The following is a 25,182-nucleotide window of genomic DNA, read 5'->3' as shown; positions in this document are numbered from 1 at the left end:
AATTCCAGAACAAGAGTGAGCTGCTTTCCACAGTCCAATCTTTGGAGCAACTTGGGTATAGTCTGTATGCAAGTATGGGTACAGCAGATTTCTATACTGAGCATGGGATTGAGGTAAGAATATTGTATGTATCTGGGGTTCAGAATGAATCATTTGGGTAAAATTTGGAATGGCTTCTATGAGCTGAATTAATTATATAATATTCCTTACATAAAGAAGCGAAGAGCTAAAATTCACCAGAAAAATAAAAAACTTAATGGCTTGTAAACTCTTTTTGAAAAATATGAAATAATAGGACTAGTTGATAATGTTGGCAAAATACTGCACAGATTAGTACAACTGATCAATTCTACTTTACGCAGTTGTCTCATTTGAAGCTGGCAATGGAGGAACTCCTGCATAAATTGCTAGTTTCTCTGGTGCAAAGAGTACCTCTGATTTCAAGCTGGTTTAAAACTCAATTTTTGAATCAAACTAAGTTGAAACAATGGCAGGATTTCAGTTTTGCTTGTACTAATACGCACAAGAATATATTTGAATTTTCATGAGCTTTAAGTAGGGGGATGTCAGTACTGGATCTTTTCTCATCACCATTCAAAAGCATTCCCAGGTCAAATGTAGCATGGTCAGATACAGAGCACAGCTCCCTTTGCTTGATCCCAACAATGTGCTTTTGCCTCAATCTCAGAAGAGTAATGCTTCTGAAACAGTGATATTTTCTTATGGTGCCTAAAGAAGACTGATGGTGCTGAATTGTGGACAGTTTTGTGCCACAGAGCAATGTCCACCACTAACTGGGTTGAGACCTGCCAGTCACATTTCATAAATTGCACTTGCAGCTGGCAGAAGAAAAGATTCTAGCTTTATTGTTCTGAACTCAGGCCCTAATACTGAAATCCCCCTTGAATATTTTTATTAACTTGATCAATGCTTGAATTTTTTCTGGCCAACTCCCATTCATTGACTTATTTGTCTTCTGGTTGCTTTCTCTGCAGATTAAGGCAGTGGACTGGCCATTTGAAGATTCTGATAACGGTTGTCCTTTGAAAGAGAGGCATCGAAGTATTGTGGACTACCTGGAAGAAAATCACTTTGACTTGGTTATAAATCTCTCCATGAGGAACTCTGGAGGAAGACGTCTTTCTTCGTTTGTTACCAAGGGTTACCGAACTCGGCGGTTGGCTGTAGATTACTCTGTTCCATTAATTATTGATATCAAATGCACCAAACTGTTTGTTGAGGTAAGTTCCCTGATAAAGTTTGACTTGTGGGGGTGGGGTCGGCTTCATGTATATATTTTAGCTTCATTGATTAAAGTGAAAATATGACCTATTTTAATTGGTGTAGCTTCTCTCTCTAGGCTTTGCGGCTCGTAGGTGATGCTCCTCCAGTGAAGACTCATGTAGATTCTATGACTTCTCACAAATTAATTCGCTTACCAGGTAATGGTAGCTGTAATCTTGCTCTGAGCACTGTTTAGTCAGTATGAGTTCTGAGCAATATGTCTAAGCAGCTATTGACATTTGTTTAGTAATCAGATGTCTGAGAAAATCTTGTATTTTGTAAAGCTGGTGCGAACAGTAAAGGCAAAATGTTTGCATGCGTGTCAATATTCCTTGTAATGCAGTATGTATTTGAAAGCAAAGGTTTATGTCTCTTACATGTGCATTTTGCACCTTCAGGTTTGATTGATGTGCACGTACATCTTCGTGAGCCTGGTGGAACGCATAAGGAGGATTTTGCTTCTGGCACCGCAGCGGCTTTGGCAGGGGGAGTTACTATGGTGTGTGCTATGCCCAATACAAACCCAGCAATCACAGATCAGACCTCATTTGCCCTCGTACAGAAGGTAATTAGTATTTAAAAATTTCACTTGGAAGTTCAGATATATTGAGTATTTTTGAATTCCAGCCTGATTTTTAGGGCAAGCATTTTTGATGTTTAAAATTGCTATATTCTCTGATTTTTGTACTTGTAGATGCTTCAGTGATGCATCATTAGATTATCTGCCAAACTAAACCAGTGTACACTGCAGGCAAATTGCACAATTGGCTGAGCATGCTGGTGCTGCCAAAAGAATTAGTAAATCTTCCATTCTTTTTGGAGGAGCTGAAGTGAAATAAATGCTTTTAGTCTTGTGATTAATGAACTCACTTTTAGGTTGTTAAAATTAGATGTGATTTTTGCTTTTAACAATAATTAGAGTTATAGGTCACAGTTGATATTTAAAAAAAGAAATTAGTAAAAACTTAATGTCTTGGCAACATTTTTCCCCCAGTTGGCAACTGCTGGTGCTCGGTGTGACTTTGCATTGTTTCTGGGAGCGTCGTCAGACAATGCTGATGTTTTGCCATCGATAAGCAATTCAGCTGCTGGTTTGAAGATGTATTTAAATGATACTTTTTCAACACTCAAAATGGATAACGTATCCTTATGGATGGAGGTATAGTGGATCTTTCTTTCCAGTTTTGTAAGGATCAGATTCTGATCTTGGTGCATAATTTTTAGATTGCTTAAACCTAACTCATTACATCAATGAGTACTGTAGTTTCCATTTTAAGATTAAGCTTTCAGTTTTCTGAGACACCTATTGAAATGCTGCTAAACAAATCAATGCTAAAACACATTGGTCTAAATTGACCCAAAATTTATTTACTAGCTGCTTTTTTTTGCTTTATGTAGCAGTGTTTCTAAGTACTTGAAATCTGATTGCCCACTTATGCACTGTAACTCAGTTATTCATCTTGCCCATGGTGGGAATGACATTTTTTTAGTCCTGATGGCTTGTTTTAATTTTTTTTCTCACCAATTTAATTTTTTTCCTCCTTCTCTTGAAGACAATGCCATAATGCTGGGGTGCAGTGCCCTACCTGCGTGGCCAGTGTTCATGGGACCTTGTTTTTCTTTATCTCATCCTCATTTCTCCCCTGCCCCCAACCCACCCAGCCATAAAAAATACTGAGGGGCACTGAGGTCAGCTGCAGCATCCGTACCACCAACAGCCTGAAATGAGCTAACTCCGCACAGGCTGAGGATTGATCTTGGAGCCTTCCTCCATGGCTTAACTCTTCATTGGCTAAGTTCCCTGAATTGGTTTGAATGGTACAGTGCAGTAACTTTTGTTTGCTCATACATGGGGGCGGTTGGTGGGGGGAGGACACAAGAATATCAGTCGTGCTAATTATTCAATAATCATCTTATTGTACTGGCTGTACAACTTCCTGCTTGATCTCTGAAAGAACAATCCAAGCTGTCAGTGACATACCATGATCCTTGTGGTGGTTTCAGCTTGTAGTAATGTTATGGAATCCCCAAAGGTCTCTATTCTGTCTTCATTCCCCACTATGCCTGTGCATCCAGTGATCATTAGATTGCATAAAAATATTTGCTCCAATCTAACTTAAATTTTCCTCTTTTTTGCTTTTCTGTTCTGTAAATCATTATTTATCTGTGTGGGCAAGAAGTGCTCCAGACTGTTTTATAAGCATCTTTTAGGAGGCACACCAAAAGCAGACTAGTATAGTTTGCTTTTGTCTCATTCTACCCCAGTTTATAGGGAAGCACCAACCTTCTGTGTGGATCAGGGTTTCGCGGCATGTTTATTACTTGTTCTAAACGAACTGTCTCACTAAGCCTAAGTTAAAATGTTTTGAAAAAAGTAGGTGTTGCTTTTCATGTGCATTTTTACTGATTAATTATGAATTATAAATACAATTACTTCTCATTTTCAGCACTTTGAGAAGTGGCCGAAGCATTTGCCCATAGTGGTGCATGCTGAGAGACAGACTGTGGCAGCCATTTTAATGGTTGCTCAGTTGTATCAGAGACCAGTTCACATTTGCCATGTAGCTAGAAAGGAGGAGGTAAGAAAACCAAATTTCAAAATTCCTTCCAATCTATTCAATTATATGTATTTATTTTTTGCAAAACATTAAGCTTTAAAGATACAAATCTGCATTTTTGAAGATTTTTTTTTAAACTAATACTTCAGCCATTTGAAATTTCCTAGTTGGAAATAACTTTTGGTTGATTATTTACTTCAAAGTATTATGTCCCTTTTCACATACTAGGAACAAAAATTCCATTGAAGCGGTTTTTGGAAAGTTTCCTAGTGGGGAAATAAGAAAGGAACTGTAGCAATTGTCAACTCATTAATCAACCTTTTGTGTAGACTGTAAACCCTTGGATTTTGTCTTTGGCAGCTATGCAAAGCAAAGGCAGTATAAACTTTGTAAAGCTAAAGTTATGGCCATCCTTTGCCCAGTCCAAAACTGGACAGGGGTAGGACTTGGGTTAAGGAGGTATGGAAGCCAGGTGACTAGAAAATGTTGCATACCCTCCCCATATTAACTTAAACATAGTGTAATTTCTACCTGCCTGAGACTAAATTCAATAAAACTGCATTGTACAGAAATATCTAAAATAGTACTTCTAAAATTTCTATATTTCAGTTGTGGAATATAGAAAAGGTGTACTGATGGTTTATTAGGAGTAGGAACAGGAGTAGGCCGTTCAGCCCCTCGAGCCTGTTCCACCATTCAATTAGATCATGGCTATTCTACTTAGTATATAATTCATGAAAAGTGGTAAGCCTACGACTCTTATTAAATAACCTTTACTTATTAAGTCATAATATCAAGTAATATTTCTTATGTTGAGTGGTGTTGAATGTATTTTTTATTCTTCACTCACTGAAGCCCAAAAGAAGACATGTTCAGTTTAAATCTAAAAGTGACTGAGAAGGCAACAAGGCTTTTATTGGACACAGTTATCTGACTGTATTTGTTGTGTCCAACAGATCCAGATTATTCGAGCTGCAAAACAGAAAGGAGTACAGGTAACCTGTGAAGTGGCTCCTCACCATCTGTTCTTGAATGAGGAAGACCTTGAAAGTATAGGCCATGGCAAAGGGCAGGTCAGGCCAATGCTCAGTACTAAAGAGGATGTGAAAGCTCTCTGGGAAAATTTGGATATCATCGACTGTTTTGCAACTGATCATGGTGTGTACTTCAGTAGGCACACTCTTGTAGTTCTTAAATCATTTTTAAAGTTTGGGTCACTGGAAGAACCAATAAAAAAGTAGTACGTGCTTTTAGAAAAATCTTAACCTTTTGTACATCTTGATGATATGATGAAACATGTCCTTTTTATTTGCAACCGACAGTTTTATTTGCTATAATCTTTGCAGTTCCCAGTCCCAGGAGATTCCTGTGGGTGTAGCTGTACAAAGTGGGTTCAAGATAAAGCAAGTAACCACCCAAACGGCAGTATGTAGTAAATGAGCTGAAAAGTATTTTTGCTGCCAGATCAGTGTTTTGCATGGAGCTGTTTTTTTTTCCCCCACAGCATAACTAAAGAGTATTGGTAACTTTTTTTTAAAAGTTTGCATATTAAAATACTAAATCATGCTCACTAACAATTATTTATTCATTTATAGCAATGGTTTTAATTATTGTATTTTGCTACATTTAGTTGGAACTGTATTTAATGTATGGTTCTTTGATTAAATGAATGTGGTGCTGTGATCATGTGTATTTCATTAAAATCTTAAAAGCAAAATTATTTCAACTAAATGGTTGCTAAAGTTTCTTTTTGAAGTACTGGTCAGAGTAATTGAGTTTTATGTAAATGTTTGTTAACATTTCACCTTCATTTCTTTAGCCCCACATTCTGTTGAAGAAAAGAATAGTGATTCACCACCACCAGGTTACCCTGGCTTAGAGACCATGCTGCCACTGTTGCTCACAGCCGTCAGTGAGGGAAGACTCACCATTGATGATCTAGTTAAACGACTGTATGAAAATCCTCGTAAGATCTTTTCATTGCCAGTTCAGGAAAACACCTATGTGGAGGTAGGGCTTGAGTTTTGACACATCCTGTCTTTGAAGTTGTATTGAGGAATTAACTTTCTTTTAAAGTGTGTGTGGTATGTTCATTCAAGATCAATTAATCAATCTGTCTTTATAGTTTTGTGTTTATAAGAGCGTAGGAATGTACGTTTGTAGAAAAGTAGTGTCCCATTCACCACTCCGATCCCCTAAACCATGGTTTTAGTGCGATGTGTAATTTGTTGTTTTTGTCATAGAGCCAATCATATCCTTTCAAAAAAATTCTGTGCTGTCCATTTCCCCTGACACATGCGCACACCAACATGTGCACGCCAGCTTAGATGGAAAACAGAAGATAGTTAAATGGTTTGTGGTGATAACGTGATGTTAATAGGAGGCATAATGAGACCATTATACTTAGAAATAGTTAAGATAGAGAATGTGTGAATAGTTGATGCAGTGGGGATAAGTGGCAGGGAGAAATGGAAGAAGGAAAAGCTAGCAAAGTAAACCAGCCATTAGGGCCCAGATGCCAAAAAGAAAAAAAAAAGCAGGGTGAAGATCACTGCACCAGCACAGTGTTTTCATTGAGTGTTCCCATCCCAAGCACCAACCTGCTCCCCACTCCCCCCTCCCCCACCAATGCCTGAAAAGCCAACAGATTTGTCCTACATTGCCAGTATATCCTGTTGAAGAGAAAATGAGAGCTATAGTTAAGGCCTGAAGTTGAAGGGAGTATTAAGGCCTAAGGAACAGGCCATTTTAGCTCTAGTATTATGTAATGAGACAGGGTTAATTAGTAATCTTGTAGCTAAGGATCCTCTGGGAAGGAGTGATCATAATATGATAGAATTTCATATTGAGTTTGAGAATGATGTGGTTAAGTCCGAAACTAGGGTCTTAAATTTAAACAAAGCCAATTACATAGGTATGAGGGGGCGAGTTGGCTAAGGTAGATTGGGAAATTAGGTAAAAAGATATGACTGTAGATAAGCAATGGCATATAATTAAAGAAATAATTCATAATTCTCAACGAATATATACATTCCCTTGAGGAATAAAAACTCCACGGGAAAAGTGATCCAACTGGGCTAACTAGAGAAGTTAAGGATAGTATTAGATTAAAAGAAGAGGTGTAAAATGATGCCAAAAAGAATAGTAAGCCTGAGGATTGGGAGGGTTTTAGAAATCAGCAAAGGATGACCAAGAAATTTGAAAATGAGAGTAAACTAGCAAGAATTGTAAAAACATATTGTAAGAGCTTCAAGTATGTAGAGGATAGGGTGGGAAAATGGAGTTGAAGTAGATGATCAGCCTTGATCTTATTGAATGGCGGAGCAGGCTCGAGGAGCCGTATGGCTTAATCCTGCTCCTATTTCTTATGTAAGAAGGAAAAGATTAGCGAAAGTAAACATGGGTCCATTAGAGGCAAAGGCAAGGCAAATTATAATGGGGAATAAGGAAATGGCAGAAATGTTAAACAAATATTTTGTATCTGTTTTCACAGTAGAAGAATCAAAAAACATACTGGAAATAATAGGGAACCAAGGATCTAATGAGAGTGAGGAACTTAAAGTAATTAAGATTAGTAAAGAAAAAGTACTGGAGAAATTAATGGGACTAAAAGCCAACAAATTCCCTTGACCTGATGGCCTACATCATAGGATTTTAAAAGAGATGGCTGCAGAGATAGTGGATGCATTGGTTTTGATCGTCCAGAATTCCCTAGATTCTAGAATAGTCCCTGTGGATTGGAAGGTGGCAAATGTAACATCGCTGTTCAAGAAAGGAGGGAGAGAGAAAACAGGGATAGGCCAGTTAGCCTGACATCAGTAGTAGGGAAAATGCTAGAATCTATTAAGGACGAAGTAACATGGCACTTAGAAAATCATAATATGATTAGGCAGAATCAACTCTGTTTTATGAAAGGGAAATTGTTTGACAAGTCTATTAATTTTTTGAGGGTGTAATTAGCAGGGTAGATAAAGGGGAACCAGTGGATGTTGTATATTTGGATTTTCAAAAGGCATTCGATAAGGTGCCACACAAGGGGTTGTTACACAAGATTAGGGTTCATGGAATTGGGGGTAATATATTAGCATGGATTGAGGATTGGTTAACAGACAGTAAACAGTAGGAATAAATGGGTCATTTTCGGGTTAGTAGGCTGTAACTAGTGGGGTGCCGCAAGGATCAGTGCTTGGGCCTCAGCTGTTTACAATATATATCAATGACTTAGATGAAGGGACCGAGTATAATGTATCCAAGTTTGCTGACGATACAAAGCTAGGTGGGAAAGTAAGCTGTGAGGAGGATAGACAGATTAAGTAATTGGGCAAGAAGGTGGCAGATGGAGTATAATGTGAGGCAATGTGAAATTATCCACTTTGGTAGGAAGAATAGAAAAGCAGAATTTTTTTAAAAGGTGAGAGACTAAGAAATGTTGGTAGTCAGAGGGATTAGAATGTCCTTGTACATGAATCATAAAATTAGAACATGCAGATACAGCAAGCAATTAGGAAGGCAAATGGTATGTTAGCCTTTATTGCAAGGGGGTTGGAGTATAAGTGCAAAGAGGTCTTGCTGCAATTATATAGGGCTCTGGTGAGACCACACCTGGAGCACTACGTACAGTTTTGGTCCCCTTACCTAAGGAAGGATATACTTGCCTTAGAGGCGTTGCAACGAAGGTTCATTAGATTTAATTGCTGGAATGAGGGGGTTGTCCTTTTAAGGTGAGATTGAGTAGAATGGGCCTATATTGTCTGGAGTTTAGAAGAATGAGAGGTGATCGCATTGAAACGTATAAAATTCTGAGAGGGCCTGACAGGGTAAATGCTGAGCGGTTATTTCCCCTGGTTGGAGAGTCTAGAACTACGAGTCATAATCACAAGGTAAGGGGTCGACCATTTAGGACCGAGATGAGGAAAAATTTCAGCACTGAGTTGTGAATCTTTGGTGTTCTCTGCCCCAGAGTGCTGTGGATGCTCAGTCGTTGAGTATATTCAAGACTGAGATAGACAGATTTTTGGACACTAAGGGAATCCAGGGATATGGGGATAGGATGGGAAAGTGGAGTTGAGGTCGAAGATCAGCCATGATCTTAATGAATGGCGGAGCAGGCTCGAGGGGCCATATGGCCTACTCTTGCTCCTATTTCTTATGTTTTTACATTCAAAGATATCAATTGATAATTGGGAAGCCGGTGAATTGAATTCCTGGTAATTGAGTTCCCACTGTACTCCAAGCTATTCTGCGTTCTCAGCAACTACTAGAGTCAGTATATGAAATATTTCAATAAGAACCTTACAGTGAACACCATTGAAAGTATTAGAAATTGTTTATATGGGAGGGAAGGGAGGGAGCATGAATCATTAAAACAGCAGAATGGTTCAGCAGTAGGCTACAGTGCTACTAAAAAAAGAAACATGCCCGAATAGTAAGTTTAACGTATTTGAAGTATTAATTAAAAATTAAGATTTTGGGCATGTTTTGCATAAGGAGAAAATTGTAAGTATGAGAATAAGTTTAAAACTTAACTATTGGGAGCTCCTGGCAGCTCAATTTTAATTCAATGCAATTTCAATATTTTGGGTGCATTACAGGTTGATTTGGAGCAAGAATGGATTATCCCAAGGCACATGCAATTCACAAAGTCCAAGTGGACACCGTTTGAAGGAAAGAAGGTGAAGGGAAGAGTCCGGCGGGTTGTATTGAGAGGTGAAGTGGCCTACATTGATGGACAGGTAATGCTACTGTAAAAGGTTCTCTAAAATGCATAACTTGAATTTTTGTAGTATTTGCTACGTATCACATGATAGTGTGGCAGCTTGTATTTTGTGCTCAGCTTTATCTTGATGTACAGAATGATGCATTCATTGAAGATGCTGCTAGAAAACGCTTATGCCTTTTTTCCCTCTTTTTAGTGCAAGAGATTGGAAAATCATGCACGTTGGCAACTTGTATCTAAGCTGTAGACCAAACTTTAATTTCTGAAAATTTTCAGTTGTAACTGAGAAGTCTTAATTTCATAAGTTGAATGTTTTAGGAACCGTTCGGAGTATTGCTGAACTTCTTCATACTTTTTGTCTCCTCCTGATTGTACTTAGCTTGGTTCATGGATTGTGTTTTTAGCATTGGTGTGCGTTTTTTTAAATAGCTATTCAGGCCTTCTCCCTGCTGCTTTGATCCAGGTGTATAGAAACAACCGAGTTAGTGACTGCTGTTTTGTCCTTTTCTTTTGTGATGTAAACTCACATTCATATCTTTGCACGTTGGTGCTGTTGTTGACTTTTGTATCGACTCTGATCTTGATACGTCACTGTGCCGCACAATGTGGATTTACTAAAACCTGAAGTCTGCCGCCAGACAGTTAGACAGAAGTGAGTTGTCTGCCTAGATAACAATCATTTATGTAAATTTCCCATCAGTTATAATTTACCAGCTGCTTGGTTTCTGCTGTAAACTTTGTCAAACTATATAAATCCAGTATTACATTTAACAATGGGGAATGACCATTTTTTTCTCCCTTAAGTACACAGTCCACCTATTGGCCTATTTGAGATATGGCCTGGCCTGCTTTCAACGTGTGCAGCTGTTCTGAGTGAAATGTAAGCTTTTTAAAAACAAACCTTCAATTCATTGTACTACCATCTTGGTGACTGTTAATTAGTCACCAGAGATTTGACTAGGAATTTCTATTCTAAATTTAGGAATGGGGTTCTCAGTAACAAATCAAGATGCACAGTGGAATTCAAGGCAGACAAGTTTTATTTTCTATTAAAAATAGGTCTTTAAGAGAAATGCATTACTGATAGAGAGCTACAATTTTAAGCAACACTCCTAGCCTTGAGAAAGGGTTGTGCAAGGGTTCGAAGATGGCTGGGGGTGGGGAGTTGTTGTGGAGTATCAGCCTAATTGCTATCCATTTACTCTTGCCGGAAAAGGTCTATGTGGACATTGGATCAGGACAAAATTGTTCTTGCAGCATACAGCAAGTAACCTGCTGTTTAAGCTCACACGTGACGACTGGCCACTTGACTGAGATACCGGAGGGTGACCAGTGTCAATGGAATTGTACCTGCATAAATCATATCTTTGGGAGAAGTGTGGAGAAACAAAAACTAAGTTTGAGGTGGAAACTGCAATAGAATGGCCGAAGAGAGAGTTTTTGAAGAAAAATAAGTGATGTGACCATGAGAACCTTATCAGTGGGTTGCAACAACAATCAATGACTAGGATTTATATTATACCTTTAAAGTAGTAAATGTACCTGGTGCTTCATAGCAAAAAAACCAAAACAACCATAATTATAAGAAAAATCGAGAGACGACCAAAAGGCTGGTGGATTAGAGGTTTTGAGGATTCCCTTAAAGGTAGGGAGAAAAATATGATGTTTAATTGGTGTAGGGAGGAAGTTCCAGACAATAGGGCCAAACGAGCTGGAGCTGAAGCCTCTGCTGCTGACTATGGACCTGAGGAGGAAGGGAAGATGTGGCAGAGGACCGTGTTGAAGGACCAAAGGGAACAGGCTGGTGCATCAGGTTGCTGAAGTAGGGTTGGAGCAAGGGCGTTCACAAGTCTGTAGATCAGGACAAGAATTTTGAATTCAGTGCGTTGAGTTGGAGAGCCAATGGAGTTTGGCGAGGACAGGTCAAAAGACAAATAGGATTTTGTGCAAGAACAGCAGGGTCAAGAGTTTAATTTCTTGAGGGCGGAATGGCACTTTTGAATGAGGACATAACCTGTGCAAAGGGTGCCATTAACAATGTAGTGAGTATTAAAGCAAGGAAAAGGTAGTTGAGTGGTCAGGAGTTGGGTGGGAAGAGGTTTGTTGGAACAGTAGAATATGCTCAGTGAGTGCCAGTGGCGACATGGGAGAGAGTGATGGGGGGTTGAGACTGAGATAAGGAAATGCTGGGAATGAGGAGGAGGCTGAAGCAGTTACATGGAAAACCTCACTCTTCAAATTGAAAAACTCCGTAGGCTTTCTGGTCTTGGTGTTCGAGGTGAAGGTGGCTAAAGAAGGTTGGAGAGGGTCGTTAGTTATTGAAAAAAGGAGTTTGGGGTTGTGTTTACCCTCTAGGGTGATCCTGGAGTAATGAGGATTTGGCTCTGGAGATGGAGAGTTGGTATTGTTTGAGGTAGCCCAGCCAGATCTGGTAATGTAAAAACAGGCCCATCGTGCACCAGCTGCGCTCAATTCAGCAAGGCTGGGTGGGGGGAGGTGATGAGTATGAATAGCATCGTGAAGGTACATGTGTGTAATCTGTAGAAGACGGGATATGGATTTCTTAGCTACAAATACGGGAGATAATCCAAAACACACCTATCACTGGAATCAAAATTAAATAACATTAAAAAGAAAAAAAGCTTCCTGGTTGCTGTGATATTTTAATAGCTGCTTTTGAGATACTATTTCTGAATGTTATAAATCATTAAGCTCTGCCTTCATCTTACGTTTTGTTATAAGTGCACCATACTGCTTAGTTATGGAACACAAACCCCACAGTATGAAACTGCTGGATCTGATCTAATTACAGGTATTGGTTCCCCCGGGTTATGGACAGGATGTGAGGGCCTGGCCTTTGGGTGTCCCATTGCCACCACCTCCAACTACAGTAAAGGTAAGGCTTCAATTCCATTGCGACTGTTCTGATAACTAACCCTTTTATTAAAAAAAAATTTAAAATTGTGGTCAAGTTTTAAAATATAATTGATCTATGGAAGCAGTGTGATCATGATCTATGATCTTCAAATCATGTGGTAGGATATTTTAAGGTACTTCAGGCAGGCAGAAGGAGCCTTTGTTTAACAACATCTAAGGATGGCACCTCTGACAATGCAGCACTCCCTCAGTACTGCTCTGAAGTGTTGGACTTGATTATGTGCTTCGAGTAACATGCTATGGCTTTTTACAGCACTAAAACAGCAGGCATAAAAATAGTTTCCCAATGATTTTCAGAGTTGGCTTTTAAGAATTCTAATTTGGTTAATTGGCCTGATGTGTAATTGATTTATCTATAATGTACATGCTCAAACTACATTTATTTTTAAGACCCCGGAGCATTCAAAACATCCTACTCAAACTGAAACATTCCGAGCCAGAGCAGCAAGCCCCCGCAGGTTGGCAAGTAGTGGTCCTGCTATGGATGCCAGATTCCATCTTCCTCCCAGAATCCATCGCTCTTCTGACCCTGGACTTCCAAATGGTATTTTGTTTTTGTTTTCTTCTCTAGAGGTGATTTAACATGGTCTTATGCAATTCAACTTTCAGACACTTGGTGGATTGGCCTGTAAGGTCATTAGATGGCCTGGTAATTTTTAGTTCTTTTGAGCTCAGTAATATTAAACAAAATTAATCCTAAATTTATACCACAAGAAACATGAATTCCATATTTATCAGAGAGGTGCTGTGCTAAAGTTTATTCTCCCAGCTTGTGCGTGTTCACCAAAGTTTTGCATCACATGGTTAGCCTATTTTAAACGATTATCCAAATTGATGGCTTCCACATCAACAGTTATGTGATCTATATTGCAAATAGCATATTTCGCTGCACTGTTTGCTGTCTATCATTTTAGCATTCACTCCACAGTTTTAAAAATTGCATTCACGCAAACAAAATGGCTATCTTGTTTGTGCAGATTTTAGCAAAAATTCGAGAAGTTCTGAGGATGTCACTTAAATCCACAGAATGTATGTTTCATACATTGGACCTGCCAGTTCTGCCACTAAATCTAAACATTCAAGTTCCCAATTGCTTTCAGCATTGTTGCATGCTGAATTTGTTTGAAGCTGGCCTAAGTCATCCTTTAGCTCAACACCTTTTTGACAGTTTTTCAAATGTTCGTCTTCTGTAAACTCGTTATTTTACAGACTAACTGATCAGGTGTGTGGTTATGTTATTGCATTCTGACACTGAATGGTAACTTTGGCCCAAAGTCTACCCAGCAAGAAGACTAGACTTCAGATAAATAATTGTATTTTGCTGATTTAACTGTGAATAATTGTCATCCAGTAATCATGGTTCATACTGTGGCAGTATCCATAGACCATTAATGTTCTCAGTACAATATTAGAAGCCTCACAATTTTTGAGCTGCCTTTTTTTACATAAGTCTATAAAATATCAGCCACAAATTCTGATCTTTTTAAAAAAAAAATTATTCTGATTGTTCCTGTTTTTCCTCTTCCTGGCGAATGAGTATAAAATCCAATTAATGGACCAGAAACTTCACTCTTTAGCCAATACTTTATCATTTGTTCTCAATCTACATCTTGGAATCATGACTGTACAGTTTGGAATGAGCTAATTGCTTGCTGAAGTGATTTTTGAGATTAAATTTGATTTTTTTTAAAAAGAGAAAAAAATAATCAGAACACTTGAAGGGCCTTTTGATTCTGCCAAATGTACTTGTCGTCTTCCCAAATAGTGTCAGAAATGCTGTGCTAAATAACACATCAAACCATTAGAAAAATAAAAAGCCAATAATTTGTATCACAAACATGTGAAAACTTAGATTTTACTATAACATATGCATTAACTATATTTCAATTCTTTTTTTGTTTTCAATGCTTTTGGCATATTCCCTTAGCCAAGTATCTATCTTAAAGTGAAAACATTTGCCATATTGATGGTCACATACTGAACAAAATAACTTTCATAAAGGGCCTGGTCTTCATGCAGTTTTGACTTTTGGCGAATGGGTCTCATGGATGCTAGTGGTCATCTTACCCTGAAATTTAAATGTAGCTCCTGGTTCCCTCTTGGTCAGCACGTGGAGATATTTACGTGTAAGTTGCAGAGCATGCTTAGCTGTTCTCTGGTCTGATCTGGATTGCTTGATTCAATTCATTACTTTTTGCTGTTTCTGCACACTTTGATTTAAACAGCTGAAGGAGAATACAGGGAAAAAACAGTCAAGAAATTCATCGAACAAGGTGTGAATTGCAATTTCTTATTTTAATATTCAATACTTTATTCGTGGGAATATTCACAAGTTTATTAGAAGTACTAAAATTCATTCTTTTTGTAATCTGTTTAATCTGATATAGGTGTCAGATAATACAAACAATTTCCCTCAAAGAATGTTATGTTACTTTCCTGAAAATGTTTTTAAAAAACTGTTGTAGCTTTGTAAGTGTTTTGAAGAAAAGCATTGAATCTGCTACCTGGAATGTGCTGATTCTGATGCTCTGAAATGTCTGCTTGTCACCACACTGCACAGCATTGAGACATTATAGAAATATGCTTGATAGGAATTGAATAATTTTGCTCTTGATGTAATAAATGTTATTGTATTAATTTAGGATTTAAATGACTTGCCAAAGGCTGAGTTGGGCTGTAAGCTTGCTTATTCAGACTTGGTTTACAAAATTCCATTTATATGTAGAGATTTGTGATTAATTTTTCACCCCATACATTGCCACTGTTACACTGATCGCTCAATAAATCAGCAATCAGATGTGGGGATTTTCAGCCCCATCCCAAGTTAGGAAAATGTATACCCTAACATCTATCTACAGTGAAGTAACAGTTTGTGAACAGGTCACATGCAGGGCATGGGTGGTGGATTGTACGGTGGCATGCATAACAGAATAACACTTTGAATGTCTTGTTGAGCTGTTACAGCGGCAGCAACTGGCCTATTGACTATGAACCTGACAGCACCAATATTTATATTGGTTTGAACAGATATCTCATTTTTGAAGTCGAAAGTGACATCTTTCATGACATTCTGTGAATGGATTGCATTTTAAACTGATGAAAGTTAATCAGTTTTCAGTTGATATGGTCAAAATAAAATTCACTAACAGTTAAGAGTTTAGTGCCACAAGCTGAATGTTTGCATAAAGGCAACAAGCCAGTCATTTTAAATAATGCTAGAATAACATCTGAACATGTATTTGTTTTTAATGTGCCAAAGATACAGTGAGTCAAGATGGTTATATATATCCTCCTCCAGTCTCGAGGCTTTTGTCACCACAGAATCTTGCAGCACAAGCTGTCCCTCATCCATACTCCCCTTTTTTACATCCTTTCGTTGGACAGCACGTTCTGTCAGTCAGACAGTTTACTAAAGACCAGGTAATTACTATCTTTATTTTTTTAAATCTGCTTTCATTTCAGGTTTCTGATAGTATGTTTCTATTCTCATGCTGATCTCAGTTGTGTACTGAAATTGTTGATTGACGTAAACCAGTTTAAAACGGAATGAGGACCTTAATGGGGGACAGATATTGTCGTCTTAATGGCTGATGAATTGCATTGTATTCCAATATTTAATTAAATTCCATTTGGGCACTGGCTTTCTTACAAAGCAGGCACGTATGGGGAAAAACAAATCTGCACTATACCAAATTTCTAGATATTCAATAAATTCGGCAAGTGATTTCTCAACTCACTGTCTTATTTTTATTTAATAATTTTGCAAAGAACAGTCAGCTACTGGCTCTTAATCATCCTGCTATTAGTGACTGTTCATATAGTCTTGCCAAACTTTTTTATAATAACTGCTTCACACAGCCTAGGTTTCTCTCCATAATTTTATTTCAAAAGACTAACATTACAAACTGTGTCAGTTTTCCTGATTCAACTGTAAAGGATTAACTGTCAAGGTATCAACGTCTTTTTAATTTTAAATTTTCAAACACTCTTACAAAAGAGAATGTTATCCTGGTTTTCACACTAGTGTACTCAACTCAGAATTTACAGAAGGTTCACTGACTGCCTAATTGTGCTGTATTTGTACGGTAATTTTAACAAATTAATTTCTCCTTTCCAGCAATAGATGTTCACTAGTGGTATTTGACATTTTCCCACATTGCATAACGTCCTGTGGTACATATTCGTAGCTTTCAAATACTGTTGATTGTAAACATCTACAAAGCTGTAAAGTATCCTTAGAAGAAACAATGTGTCACTTGATACTTTGTATATGCAAGCAGAACAAGTCCTGCTGGTTATAGTAGTAGTGTAGAATATCATAACTGGCTCTTGGAACACACTCCATAAAATAGATTATAAACATTCTTGTGATTGGAGATAAGACACCCATGTCCCTTGTAAGTTGCTGTTTTGTCCAGGTTGCATTCAGATGTTCATCCTTAGTGTTCTGGACATCAGAAAGAGAGGGGGGCTTTAAGTAATACAGTTAGATCTACTTCCACTAATTCAAATGTTAATCTAAGGACGTTTTAGATCCTAGTTGAATCCATATGCATCAGCAACAGTGAAGGATCTTATATGCCACATTGCTGTTCTTAATCAGTCTGTCCAATCTTCAGTATTGGTTTTGATTGTGGATGGTGCATTTACATTAGCGTCAGCCTGTGTGAACATGTGTCGACAGGTACATGCTTTCATCAACATGCCTCAGCTTTACCAGGCTGAGCATGGTGAAGGACCACTAAATGGCCTGTGCAGAATCCAAGGGTCTTCCCTTTCTGTATTGATGAAAGCTTTATATGTGGAGGATGACATGCAGCCCAAGAATGGGAAATGTATTCAATTTCTTTCTTGTAAAAGGAACAAATTGAAGGGTTTTTCCTTTTTTTTGAAATGTGAGAAATGATAATGTTTATTGCTCATCTCTAGTTGCCCCGATAATGTGGGGTGAACCTCTTGAGTGATTGTTTTTACAACTGAGTGACTGCAAGGCCACTTCAGCGAGCATTTAGTCAAACACACAGTTCATCCTCATAAAGCTTTGTTCCTCCTACCTGGAGTACTGAGCTTTGTTACCTCTGTTATTGTACAAATTTGTGTCTGTTTCTCCTCCACCAAAAGAATTGAGTTAGCAATCCAGAAAATGGTTTTGAGTGTGGGGCTGGAACTTGGAGGAATTTTGAGGTTACTATAATAAAGTTTTAAAAGTATTAACACATTCTATACTGGAAGTGTAGTAAACAGTGAGGAGGATAGTAATAGGCTTCAAAGGCTGGGGGAATGGACGGACACATGGCAGGTGAAATTTAAGGCAGAGAAGTGCGAAGTGACACATTTTGGCAGGAGGAACGAGGAGAGGCAATATAAACTAAATGGTACAATTCTAAAGTGGGTTCAGGAACAGAGACCTGGGGGTATATGTACACAAATCTTTGAAGGTGGCAGGACATGTTGAGAAAGCGGTTTTAAAAGAAAGCATACGAGGTCCAGGGCTTTATAAATAGAGGCAGAGTGTACAAAAGTAAGGAGGTTATGGTGGACCTTTTATTAACATTGATTCAGCTGCAACTGGAGTATTGTGTCCAATTCTGGGCACCGCACTTTAGGAAGGATGTGAAGGCCTTAGAGAGGGTGCAGAAAAGATTTACTAGAATGGTTCTAGGGATGAGGGACTTCAGTTACGTGGATAGATTGGAGAAGCTGGGGTTGTTCTCCTTAGAGCAGAGAAGGTTAAGAGGAGATTTGATCGAAGTGTTCAAAATCATGAACGGTTTAGATAAAGTAAATAAAGAGAAACTGTTCCCATTGGCGGAAGGGTCAAGAACCAGGTGACACAGATTTAAGATGATTGGCAAAAGAACCAAAGGTGACATGAGGAAAAACTTTTTTTTAATGCAGCGAGTGGTTATGATCTGGAATGCGCTGCCTGAAAGGGTGGTGGAAGCAGATTCAATCGTGGCTTTCAAAAAGGAATTGGATAAATACTTGAAGGGAAAAAATTTGCAGGGCTACGGGGAAAGAGCAGGGGAATGGGCTTACTGGATTGCTCTTACAAAGACCTGGCATGGGCTGAATGTCCGCCTCCTATGCTGTAACGATCCTATGATTTCATTTGGATAATGAAGTTGTTTAAATTGTGTATATAAAGAGGAACTTCACAGAATGAAGACGACAATAACTGTGGTACATGATCTAACATTTGGTCTCTGTTAGCAACTTAGACTGAGTACTAGTAGAATATCATAACATTGAAGGTTCCAAGCTAGCTGGAACCCTCTATGCTGTTCAGAAGCTAAAAGTGTTAGTCCTGTAGCAGTTGAAAGCATATAATACATTTTTTGTATATTATAATAGAGTTGTAAAGATAGCTGGTTTCAATGATCTATCAGCTATATTGAAAGTTGCATTCTGAAGAGAGTCCAGGTAAAAATGTAATTGTTAATGTTAATTGCTAATGAGTACATGCAGTCTGTGACTTTAAGAATTTATTTGTATACACCGAATTTCTAACCAATCTTTCTTGTTTGTAGTTGTCCCATTTGTTCAATGTTGCTCATAACCTGCGTTTAACAGTGCAGAAAGATCGTAGCTTGGACATTCTAAAGGTTTGTTTTTAAATAATTTTAATTGATCTATGACATTTATCCCAGAGGTTGGACTTTTTCTCATAGTGTGCTTCAGTCATCTGTTGATTTGAATTATATTTGTGATTTTTTTTGCTCAGGATTGTTCCTCTTAGTGATTTTTGCATTTGTTCAGGACGATGTGCTAACCCCAGATTGTGTCTTTTCTGGTGTACTCCAGGGATCCATCCTTGACTCCATCACTTCACCATTTACATGCTACCTATTGGCACTATCATCCGGAAGATGGGGTCAGCTTCCACATCCATGCTGACAACATTCAACCCTATCTACCTGCCTCTCTATTGATCCAAAGTCTGTTGCGGAACCTCAGCATACTGCTGGACCTTGAACTGAGCTTCCTTGCCAACATTCACCCTTACAAAGACAGCTTTCTTCCACCTCTGCAACACTTTCCATCTCTGATCCTACCCTACCCTACCCTACCCGACTGCTGCTAAAGCCCTAGTTTGTGCCTTCATTATCTTGGGGCTTGACTTTCTTGATGCTCTCTTAACTGATCTCCCTGCATCAATCCCTCTACAAGTTACAATTCATTCAAAACATCACAGACTGCCTCCTCACCCATCCATAGGTTCTGAACTCCCATCCTCTCCAAGCTCCAGTGGCTCCCCATGTCCCAGTAGGTTACTTCAAAATTCTTGTCGTCGTTGTTTTCAAATCTCCCCATGGCCTTGCTCCATTCTACCTAACTGACCTCCTCCAGTCTTGTATCCACATATACGTCCTCCACTTTGCTAACACCGGACTACTCCTTGTCATCCATTCCATCATTGGTGGCCACACATTTAGCCACTATGCTTCTTGCCCTAAGGAATTCCCTGTGAAGTTCCCTCCACTGGTTTCAAAACCCGCCTCTCTATGCCCACATTCCTCAATTTTTCCTTTTTCTCTCCTGCTCAGTGTCCATGTTTTTTCCTCCGTGTAAAATGCTTAGAGACATCTTCCTTTACATGAGAGATGCTATAGAAGTCTTTTCCACACTGCCTGAGGAAGGGGAAAGCCCCCGAAAGCTTGTGGGATTAAAAATAAAATTGTTGGACTATAACTTGGTGTAAAATTGTTTACAATTGTTAACCCCAGTCCATCACCGGCATCTCCACATCATAGAAATCCAAGTTATAGTTCTTCCTGCAATTTTAAAACACCCGACCTGCCCCCAAAAAAATCCATGTAATGTTGGAGAAAGATAATCAATTCTGCTTAGAGATTCAGCTGAACTCCAATCCATATGTTTGCAAGGACAGTTCTCATAAGTGTGCAGAAAATAATCTGAAGGAAAAGGTTCATTTTTTATTAACAAGATATTTTACCATTTTTAAATTAAATTCTAGTCAAAAAATAAGTTGCAGTTGTATTTTATGACTTCTAATTTAAGGTTGGTTAATTTATCAAACCGGCCAGTATTAGGTGGTAGTACTATGTCTGACAGCTGGTTCACAAAATATCAATTTTGAATAGACCAGAATTTAAACTGCAGTTCACTGCTATGTACAAAATATGAAGCTGCAGTTGGCACAAACATATTGACAATAGAGACTGGCTTCTCAAATTCAATCATATGAATTTGATTTGGGTTGAACTAGTGTGAGAAGAGGGAATTTGAGATTGGTAACTCAGTTCTGCTGTCCACACATTCACCCAGACTTTTAAATCATATTTTGTATTAGATTACTGACAATGCCGCAGTAATAAAATAAATACTCGTGAGTCTTCTAAACAGAGAGCAGTTGTATGATGAAAATATACAAAAACAGCAAACTAATATTCATTCAGCGTGTTTATATGCACTGTGCAAATTATGAAAGTCATATTTAATCATGAAGTCCTAACAACATTCTCAAATAATTTAAAAGCATCAGAATCAGTTACCAAAAGCAGAAATCCCAACTCTAATTTTTATTTTCTCACAACAGGGAAAAGTTATGGCTTTAATGTTTTATGAGGTCAGCACAAGAACAAGTAGTTCATTTGCTGCTGCCATGCACCGGCTTGGTGGTTCCGTGATTCATTTTTCAGAAGCTACTTCTTCTGTACAGAAAGGGGAGTCTCTCTTAGACTCTGTACAGACCATGAGTTGCTATGTGGATGTAGTGGTTCTTCGCCATCCTCAGCCAGATGCAGTTGAGGTATGTATTTGAATTTCCTGGCTACAGAATATTACTTGATAGTTAATAGTTTAATTTTCTGAGCTTCTTCACCAACAGAGAATTCGTGACATTAAAAATGTTCTCCTTAAATGTGTGTCTTTTTGTCTGTTGTGTATATACATCTGTAAAAATGAACAAAAAAAATGGGCATTAGTTTGTTTTTCATATAGTTAAGAAATAGGACACTAAAACAATGAAGCAGTTTTATTACTTTTTGATGCTTCTGCCTGTATTTTGTCATTTTTATTTTGTAAATGGAAGCTACTTATTTGCATTTGGCTACATTGTTTTGCCATCCAGCAAAAGATGATATAACAAAAAGGAAGATACCAGTTTGTTGGTAATTGTAAGTACAGTTCGAAAAGGCTGTGGTGTTTATTTTAAAAAAATATATATTTGAAGTTAACCAATCAAAAGCCCTAATTTAATGGATTTGATCTTGAATTTAACATACAATTGTGTAAGGATAATTTAATAGAGAAGTTGATCATTTTGTGCCTGAAGTATTAAAGTAGGATCTGATTCTTTCAATGCTCCCTGGTGTAAATGTTTCTGTATATGAGGATACTGTAATACTTGGGTGTATGCAGTAACTTGTTGCAGAACAAGGGCTTATTTTGTAAATCTTATTTCCCAGTTATTAAGGAACTATTTCCATGTTTGATTTTTGGATTGTTTTACGTTCATGAATTTAAAGTCAATTTAGCAGTTTATTTTGTTTGCAAGAAAGTGTTCTTTCACAATTGCAAGTTTTAGCTTCAACTCTACTAATAATGTCGTAGGAGTCTGCTGCAGTCTAGTCCTGCTGTTGTTCCACAGGCTAATTTCCTACAGCATCTCTGGTGATATCAGAGAAACAGCCTGGTAGAAAGTAGTAAGAAGTAAAAAAAGGTGCAAAATATAATAGTTGCCAGGAATTTAAAAGTGAAAATGTCTGGCAATCAAGGTGGGTGGATGAGGGAGATGTAGTAAGGGATTCAGTGAAGGTGAAGCAGTTTCACATTCTAGTAGTTTTTAAAAAAAATTGTTCTGCATTGTATTTTTTGAAATCTCCCTTTTTTGTAGAAATACCATTTTATATAGAAGTGAGATGAGATTTCTTCAACTTGTATTTTAAGAAACCTTAAACAAAAATACTTTGGTTAAGTGAAATCAGACTGGCTTGGATTGGCTTAGATCTTGAATGTGTTACTTAGAGTAATTTTCACTACTTATATTTGTGCATGTTTTTGACTTAACTTAAGTTCAACTCCAATACTTAAGAACTTGCATGCATCTGTTTTTTTCAGCTTGCTGCTAAACACTGCCGAAAGCCTATTATTAATGCAGGAGATGGTGTAGGTGAGCACCCAACTCAGGCCTTGCTTGATATTTTCACTATTCGCGAGGAGCTGGGGACTGTGAATGGAATGACGGTAAGATAGTTTTTTGTGTGTAATTGCTTTATAGCAGAATCCTGTGTCCATGTCTGAGTAAGAACTAGATTTATTTTAATCTCCTTTAATCCAATTAGCATTGTTTAGATTGTGGGTAGCACTGGATTCATTTGTACCATTCACACCCCAATCATTTGTCTGATAGTGCTAAATTGCCAATATCCCAAACCTGTATTGAACTTATTGACCAGTTATTACAGATAGTAGAGACTCTATGGATGCTTTAACGTGCAACTGAGATGCTGTCTTTTTTTATTGGGTGTTACGATTCCAGTGCATGCTGATGTGCAGTTATTCAAAGTTGGCATTACTTTGGGTTCATAAAACTATAACTTTGAACATCGACAAAAGCCATGAAAGTGTTTGAATACATTGTGATACCATATTATCTAGCATTATGAACAGTCACTGTTATGGGATTGATTCTAATGTAAAGTACACATGTTGCTCCAAGAATCTCCAACTGCCTACTACATTATGCAGATATTTGTTTATCACTAATCCTGTACTAAAAGGCTTTTATAATTATTGAATGTGCTTGGTTTATATTGTCACTGGATCTTGTCAGATCACATTGATAAGGAGAATTAGAACTTGGCATGTACATGAAGAATATCATTCTGGAGCTACATTTAAAGCACTCCTTGAAGATTTGTGACTAAAACATATTTAAGAAACAATTTTTTTCCACTAATTGTAATTTTAATTTGTTAGATTACAATGGTTGGAGACCTGAAACATGGGCGAACGGTACATTCACTGGCCTGTCTTCTCACATTATACCGTGTTAATCTCCGATATGTTACTCCCAGAAACCTTCGGATGCCCCCAAATATCATACATTTTCTGGCTTCCAGAGGAATCAAGCAGGTGAGCAAAACTGAAAAAAAAAATATTAACCAGAGTTTAATTTGGAAGTGCTTAGTATAAGAAGTGGTAGTGTTCAATATTAAATCTTACCTACGTGTCTTGTAAACATGTTCTGAGAACTGAACTTTGATCCTCGTAATTTAGGAAAGTTCAATACCTTAGTTGTCATTTAAAATTTCTTAACATTGTTTTGCTATTTACTTCCCAGTGTGCACATTAACACTTATTTGCATGCACAGGAAGAATTTGACAGCCTGGAAGAGGCTCTGCCAGACACAGATGTGTTATACATGACTAGGATTCAAAAAGAAAGATTTGCCTCGGAGGAAGAATATGAAGCGGTAATGATAGAGATATATATATACACTACATAAGAACATAAGAAATAGGAGCAGGAGTAGGCCCATCGGCCCCTCGAGCCTGCTCCGCCATTCAATAAGATCATGGCTGATCTGATCCTAACCTCAAATCTAAATTCATGTCCAATTTCCTGCCCGCTCCCCGTAACCCCTAATTCCCTTTACTTCTAGGAAGCTGTCTATTTCTGTTTTAAATAAATTTAAATAAAATCATAGGAGTTTCTCCACCCATGCACCATGTGAAATTCAAAATAGAATTAAGGTTATATTTAAATTTTCTGCTTCTTTAACCAATTTATCCATTTATGAGTCCAATATAACGTAGATCTTTTTTGAAATTGCTTTATTAAAAAGGTAGTAACCCTTGTTATCACAGCATTATAAAAGCCCTTGGTGTGTTTACAGCTATCATTCTGAATTGCTCCTTATGCCTATTACTGCTGTTATTGTGACCATGATTTTTTTTTTGTTTAAATTTTAGTTTAAGATGCAATAATTAATCTTAGGGATCTAATTTCAATAGTCATTGCCATGTGCGTAGATATAGGAAGTCCAAAGTTCCTTTGTGATTATGCCAGGTAAACAGGGGAACCTGTGTGGGTGGCAACAGAAAATTGGGCAGAGAGCCATTCTGCCAGATTTTCTGCCCCACCCCCGATAGCATTTCTAGCATTTTCCATTGTAATAAAATGTCTACCCATATGGGTGGCTCGTGATTACAACATGTAACTGAGGAAACTAACTTCCTGTGAGTCACTGGTGCTCAGCATTGCTCGCAGCCGTGGAGGCATTAGAGTGGGATATAATTTTGAGGCCACCTTCCTGAAAGTGCTTGCACTGTGGCACGCACTCCAGCAAAATCTACCCCCACCCACCCCCGTGAGGTTAGTGCCTCTTCAGCACAGTAAATGGTGCCCATCTGATATGTTAATACCACTACCCCATAATACCACATATGCACTGGGGTCAGGAGAGTGGCCAAGGGACGGGTGTAATTTCCTCCTTATAATAAGGCCTCCCACAGAATTTCTAGGTTAGGGTGTTCCCCACCCCGAAATAATTCTCTCCTCCTCTGCTGGAGGTGCTAACGGCCAGTAGTTATAGTTCTCAGGCACCTTGTTCAAGTACCTTCATGTGAATTTAGATGGTGAATATCACCATGCTGTTTTATCATGGAGGCATCATGTCAAGACTGATTCGATGTTCCCCACTAACATGTTGGAAAGTA

The 25,182-nt window shown here is 38.1% G+C and overlaps 1 protein-coding gene across 1 annotated transcript in view; it reads left to right on the top strand.

The window, feature by feature from the left end:
* Window positions 1-25,182, top strand: part of cad (carbamoyl-phosphate synthetase 2, aspartate transcarbamylase, and dihydroorotase) — a 96,346-nt gene that overhangs the window by 61,531 nt on the left and 9,633 nt on the right. Inside the window, exons 25-42 of the mRNA XM_067985271.1 lie at window positions 9-113; window positions 996-1,241; window positions 1,361-1,442; window positions 1,683-1,849; window positions 2,279-2,443; window positions 3,732-3,863; window positions 4,799-5,000; window positions 5,662-5,852; window positions 9,434-9,574; window positions 12,371-12,454; window positions 12,886-13,039; window positions 14,721-14,768; window positions 15,755-15,915; window positions 19,026-19,100; window positions 21,056-21,268; window positions 22,579-22,704; window positions 23,440-23,595; window positions 23,835-23,936. Of these exons, the coding sequence (XP_067841372.1) occupies window positions 9-113; window positions 996-1,241; window positions 1,361-1,442; window positions 1,683-1,849; window positions 2,279-2,443; window positions 3,732-3,863; window positions 4,799-5,000; window positions 5,662-5,852; window positions 9,434-9,574; window positions 12,371-12,454; window positions 12,886-13,039; window positions 14,721-14,768; window positions 15,755-15,915; window positions 19,026-19,100; window positions 21,056-21,268; window positions 22,579-22,704; window positions 23,440-23,595; window positions 23,835-23,936 (2,550 nt within the window). The remainder of the gene's footprint in view (window positions 1-8; window positions 114-995; window positions 1,242-1,360; window positions 1,443-1,682; window positions 1,850-2,278; window positions 2,444-3,731; window positions 3,864-4,798; window positions 5,001-5,661; window positions 5,853-9,433; window positions 9,575-12,370; window positions 12,455-12,885; window positions 13,040-14,720; window positions 14,769-15,754; window positions 15,916-19,025; window positions 19,101-21,055; window positions 21,269-22,578; window positions 22,705-23,439; window positions 23,596-23,834; window positions 23,937-25,182) is intronic.

Source organism: Heptranchias perlo, chromosome 5 (assembly GCF_035084215.1).
Source record: "Heptranchias perlo isolate sHepPer1 chromosome 5, sHepPer1.hap1, whole genome shotgun sequence".
NCBI classification, from domain to species: Eukaryota; Metazoa; Chordata; class Chondrichthyes; order Hexanchiformes; family Hexanchidae; genus Heptranchias; species Heptranchias perlo.
The sequence above is the reverse complement of the archived record's forward strand: the minus strand, read 5'-3'. Positions and strand labels throughout refer to the sequence as shown.